General features: G+C 42.1%; 1 protein-coding gene across 1 annotated transcript; it reads right to left on the bottom strand.

Moving 5' to 3' along the window:
- Positions 1-3,027: 3,027 nt before the first annotated feature.
- LOC121373013 lies at positions 3,028-3,890 on the bottom strand. Its single transcript, XM_041499456.1, has 2 exons — positions 3,596-3,890; positions 3,028-3,464 (listed from the first exon to the last, which is right to left on the bottom strand). The coding sequence occupies exons 1-2, from the start codon at positions 3,888-3,890 to the stop codon at positions 3,028-3,030; spliced, it is 732 nt and encodes a 243-aa protein (XP_041355390.1).
- Positions 3,891-5,656: the final 1,766 nt, after the last annotated feature.

Raw genomic sequence — 5,656 nt, 5'->3', positions numbered from 1 at the left:
AACTGGTATTGTAACGAATCAAGCAGAGAAAGCAAAAACAGGGAGGGGGGAGGGAAAGAAAGAAATAAAGACACAAAGTACAGAGAGAGAGAGAGAGAGAGAGAGAGAGAGGCAAGAGAGAGAGAGAGAGAGAGGGAAAGAGAGAGGAGAGAGAGATAGAGGAGAGAAGAGAAGAGAGTAAGAGAGAACAGAGAGACGAGATAGAGCGAGAGAGAGAGATAGAGAGAGAGAGAGAGACACACACACACAACACACACAGCACACACAGAGACATGACACACATACACACAAGGGGGAAAGAGAGAGAGAGAAGAAGCGAGAGAGAAAGAGAGAGCGGAAAGAGGAGAGAATGAGAGAGAGACGAGAAACAAAGAGAAGCCAAAGAGGAAGAGAGAGGGAGAGAAAGTAGAGACAGAGAGAGACAGAGTAGAGAGAGAGAGAGAGAGAGAGAGAGAGAGAGAGAGAGAGAGAGAGAGAGAGAGACAGAGACAGTAATATTTCTAATTTTGAATTAGTATGGTTGTGATATTAAAAATAGTCTACTATTGATGCTCATATTTAGATTTCTGGTTTGTTTTATTAAGGTTTTTGTTTTGCTTCTTTTTTTGGGTGTTGTTGTTGTTAGTTTCGTGGTTTTGTTTTTGTTTTGCAGGAAGGGAAGATAATCTGCCCTGAAGGATTTACTTTCCTGCTGACTCGTAGCAAACAACCAAGATGTGTTCCTCCTGGTAAATATTTGTCTTAGAGCATTTTGAGGAGAGGTCTAAACATACATACGTACCCGCTAATATCATCTAGCGTGGGCGGGGTCACGACCTGAACCTGCCCCAACTCTTGCCATCTAACAATGTGCCTCCATGATATTTTCTCTCATATTCCTATTAGTACCTGTGCAACAGACTCGTAGCCAGACATACTAACGTACCCACATGCGTATCGTTGAAAATCGGTAAACAAATTTAAATTAAAAAAAAAAAATTCTACGAGAATCGAGTTGTAAGAGCGCTCATAATAACAACTGGACAGTCGTAGAAGTCGTGATGAAGAAGTTGGCCAACTTTCTACTGGCAGTTGGTAGTCTGGGCCTAGCATTACACAAAATACTAACGACAAATAGTTTTGCCTTCAATATGAACCTTATTGATACTAAGACGTGTACCTTTTGTAATGTAAATAAAGAAATTATAGAACTTTTGTTTTCCAACTTTGTTCAAACATTTTGGAATTCTTTTTGAAACTGGTTATACAAATACTTTAAAGGGACATTCCTGAGTTTGCTGCAATTTTTAAGATGTTATCGACTAACAGAGACTTTTTAACGAAAATATATTTTTCTGCATAAAATATTAGTGGCTGTATATTAAACGTGTTTCTGATCGTTCTAATATTTGTATTAGGTTAAATTTCATAAATTTCGTACGTGCGAAATTATTTCAAGAAAAAATCTAGTTTGGGCTTCTTATAAATATTAAGACGACCAGAAACACATTGAATATACAGACACTGATATTCTTAACCAGAAAATATATTTAATATGTAAGTTTAATCGTATAAATATTTTATAAGTCGGAAACATCTTACACTGCAGGAAGTCAGTAATGTCCCTTTAATCACTTACGTAACTTAAAACTGTCCCTCGAACTAGTCATATTTGAATTAAAGACAGTACTAAAACAGATAATATAATTCATCTCTTGCTACATCTAGCTAAGAATTTGATATATAAAGAAAGAAAGAAATTTTTATTTAACGACGCACTCAACACATTTTATTTACGGTTATATGGCGTCAGACATATGGTTAAGGACCACACAGATTTTGAGAGGAAACCCGCTGTCGCCACTACATGGGCTACTCTTTCCGATTAGCAGCAAGGGATCTTTTATTTGCGCTTCCCACAGGCAGGATAGCACAAACCATGGCCTTTGTTGAACCAGTACATGAATATACAGAATGCTATATGCTAAAAAGGCTCTACTAGTCGAGAACGTTACAAAAGCAGCAGACATAGGATTGTTTTTTTAAAACACTTTTCTTTCAATCTGCCATCATTCTAAATATCCTTCAACAAAGATGGAACATTGCTATTCGTTTTTTAAATTTTATTTCATATGCATGTTAAATTCTCCCTTGTAATTATAATCTTTAATTACTTTCAGATCCAACAAAGAAACCGGAAGTGCAGGTCACCACAGAAAGATACACCGGAATTTGCGACCAGTTGTCAAGTGCCGTGACATCTCCTGGTCTTTACTGTAAGAGATAGTGTTAATACTGTTAAACAAAGGAACACGTTTAAGGCGATTGTTAGATGAGCTCGACCAACAGACACTTTCTAAAGATTGTAATTACTTTTTTTTTTCTAAGTGACATATTAGTGGCTGTATATTAAACGTGTTTCTGATCATCCTAGTGTTTGCACTAGGCGGCCTTCATTTTATTTCCTAATACATATTTGTTTATCGTACATACGAAATTATTGGGATACCAAATCCAGTTTGGGTTACTTACAATCATTAAGACGACCAGAAACACTTTGGGCCGATTTCATATGTCTGGGTGTCGAAACACCGGGTTATTTCAAAACACTGGTTTACGTAACCCGCTGAAAAACGTGACCAAGACATACACCCGTGGTGCATTTCATATGTGTGTGTTTTACCCGTGTTTACAAAACCACGCCTTTTACATGGGTTACCCGCAGATTTGGAAAGGGACATAAGCGAGGAATAGCTTACACTTCATCACTTTATAGTTGAAACTCGTTACCGGTATATTATTAGCATTCGCGTTCGAGATGGGGGATTAGCTACCTCCCCACTGTAACGATAGTTCGTAATCACATAGACACGCGTACAAGTATACAAGATGGTGAAAGTTTTATTGACCCTTTTGTGTACAAGTGTATGACGTCATATATTAGCCGTATCACGTGATACGCACAGTTCACATGTAGATGTTTATAATCATGACATCTCCCCTCATAAACAACTTTAGTTAAATGTCAAAGTGTTTTATATCAGAAGTTTAACTGTCTTTGAATCTAAGTGGGACCTTGACCTCGCGGCCTGATCTGGTGGTGATTCTCGACGGGGTGCTACTCTCAGGGGTGGTAAAATTAGGTGAGTAAGACTTAGCTGCAGGTTCGGTCTCTGGCAGCGGATTCTCGATGTCCGGAGCAGGTTCGGCTTGTTCATCATTGTCAGGAACTTTCATCAGATGGCAGCGGTTCCTGCGCAGTACTCCTTTTGGTGTAGCAACGAGATAAGAGCGTGGAGTAGTACAGTTTTTCTCCACCACACCGGGATAATTCCAGTCTTTCTGTATATCCAGTTTCACTTTGACTTTGTCGCCAGGCTTCAGTTCTGGGAGCGGTCTTGCAGAGTGGCGTTTGTCATAGTGGTACCTGTAGGCATTCTTGGCTGCTTTGTCTGACTCTTGCACTTGTACAGGATCAGTTTCTGCTGCAGGGAAGGAAGTTTGGTTCTCAGTTGTCTTCCCATGAGAAGATGAGCAGGGCTATATCCAGTGGCTTCAATAGGAGTTGAACGATAGTTCAACAGGGCTAGAGTGGGGTCACTCTGTTTCAGGATACGTTTAGCTGTTTGGACAGCTCTTTCAGCTTCACCATTGGCCTGAGGGAATCGAGGACTGGTCGTAGTGTGTGAAAATCCGTAACTTTCACTAAAGTCCTTGAAGTCCTTCGATGAGAACTGAGGTCCGTTGTCACTTACTACTTCTTTTGGAATTCCGAACCGTGCGAATACCGACTGCATCTTCAGGATTACACTTCTGCTGGTGGTCGATGGCAGGTGAAGGATTTTGATAAAGCGAGAGTAGTAGTCAACTACGACAAGGAAGTGCTTCTCCTGGTGTTCACACAGGTCCATCCCAAGTTTCTCCCATGGTGCAGGTGGTAGCAGTGTTGTCTTCAGAGGTTCTTTGCGATGTGCTGGTCGGTTGTTCTGGCAGAACTCGCAAGATTCCACGCAACGTTTAATGTCTTTCCCAACACCAGGCCACCAGACTGTTTGTCTTGCACGATTTCTGCACTTGGTCACACTTGGTGTCCTTCATGTAGGCAGTTCAGGATCTCTTTCCGCATTGCCTTTGGAATCACAATACGGTCATTGAATGTAACAAGTCCATTGCACACACTCAAATGGCTTCTGTCTCTGTAGTATGACCCCAAGCTCGCTCTTATGTTCTGACTGTGGCTGGGCCATCCATCAATGATGCACGACGTCAACAAGTGCATTTCGGGATCCTCTTTTGTGGCTTCCCGGATTCTTTCCAGCTTCACGTCAGACACGGGTAGGTGGACTTCAAACGAGTCAATGTGTGATGTGACTTCGTTCTCCAGTTCAGATGATTCTGGTTTACCGACCAGAAATCTTGATAGTGTGTCAGCGACAACCAAACTCTTGCCAGGCATGTGCTCTGCCACAGGAGTGAACTTCATCATCCTGGTGAGTAGTCTCTGTATTCTGGGTGGCACTTGGTCGATGTCTTTCTTGTTGATGATGGGTACCAGTGGCTTGTGGTCCGTGATCAGCCGAAAGCGTTCAAGTCCAATGAGATATTTCTGGAATTTCTCACAAGTCCAGACACTAGCAAGACATTCTTTTTCGATCTGAGCATAACGCTTTTCCGTATCACTCAGAGTTCTAGAGCAAAAGGCAACAGGCTTCAACTCTGTTCCATGTAGAAGTATCCCTCCGATGCCGTAGCTGCTTGCGTCTGCACTCACGATGACAGGCTTTGTCACATCGTAGAACGCAAGGTTCGGTGGTGAGGAAATCTGCTTCTTCACGTTCTGGAAGGCTTCTTTCTGACTGTGATCCCATGTCCACACAGTATCAGATCTCAGCAGACTGTTTAGCGGCTGAAGGATGTCTGAGAGGTTTGGCACATACTTTCCCAGAAAGTTCACCATACCAAGAAACTGTTTTAGCTCGGACACATTTGTTGGAGCTTTCATGTCATTAATTGCCACAACCTTCTTCGGATCAGGTAGGGTTCCTTCGCCTGTGATCAAGTTGCCGAGAAATTCCACACTTTCCTGGTGGAAGATGCATTTTGCTTTGTTCAGTTTCATTCCTGAAGACTTGATTCTTGCGAGGACCTGGTCCAGTCTGGAGTCATGCTCTTCTGTTGAACTGCCCCAGATGATAATGTCATCTGTGGAGACTTCTACTCCGACGATTCCGCAGAGAAGTTCCTTCATCTTGCATTGACAAATCTCACTGGCACTTGTAATTCCAAATGGCAGTCTTTTGAAGTAGAATCGTCCGAATGGAGTTATGAAAGTTGTCAACTTTGCACTCTCTGGTTCAAGTTCAAATTGCCAGAAGCAGTTGGACAAGTCTAACTTGGAGAAGACTTTTGCCCCCGCCATCTTCGCGGATATGTCATCCAATGTCAGTAGGATGTATCTCTCGCGAACTACAGCTTCGTTCAGTCTTTTCAGATCCACACAGATTCTGAGACTTCCATTCTTCTTGGTTGCTGGCACAATTGGAGCACACCATTCTGTAACTTCTGTGATACTGGCAATGACATCGTTTTCTTCCATCCTCTTCAGCTCGGCTTCCACTTTTGGTAGCATAGGAATGGCGATCCGCCGCGCTGTTTGGACGCTGTATGGTTGAGCATT

The sequence above is a fragment of the Gigantopelta aegis genome, chromosome 5 (assembly GCF_016097555.1).
Source record: "Gigantopelta aegis isolate Gae_Host chromosome 5, Gae_host_genome, whole genome shotgun sequence".
Taxonomy (NCBI): domain Eukaryota; kingdom Metazoa; phylum Mollusca; class Gastropoda; order Neomphalida; family Peltospiridae; genus Gigantopelta; species Gigantopelta aegis.
This window is presented reverse-complemented; position numbering and strand designations above follow the sequence as displayed.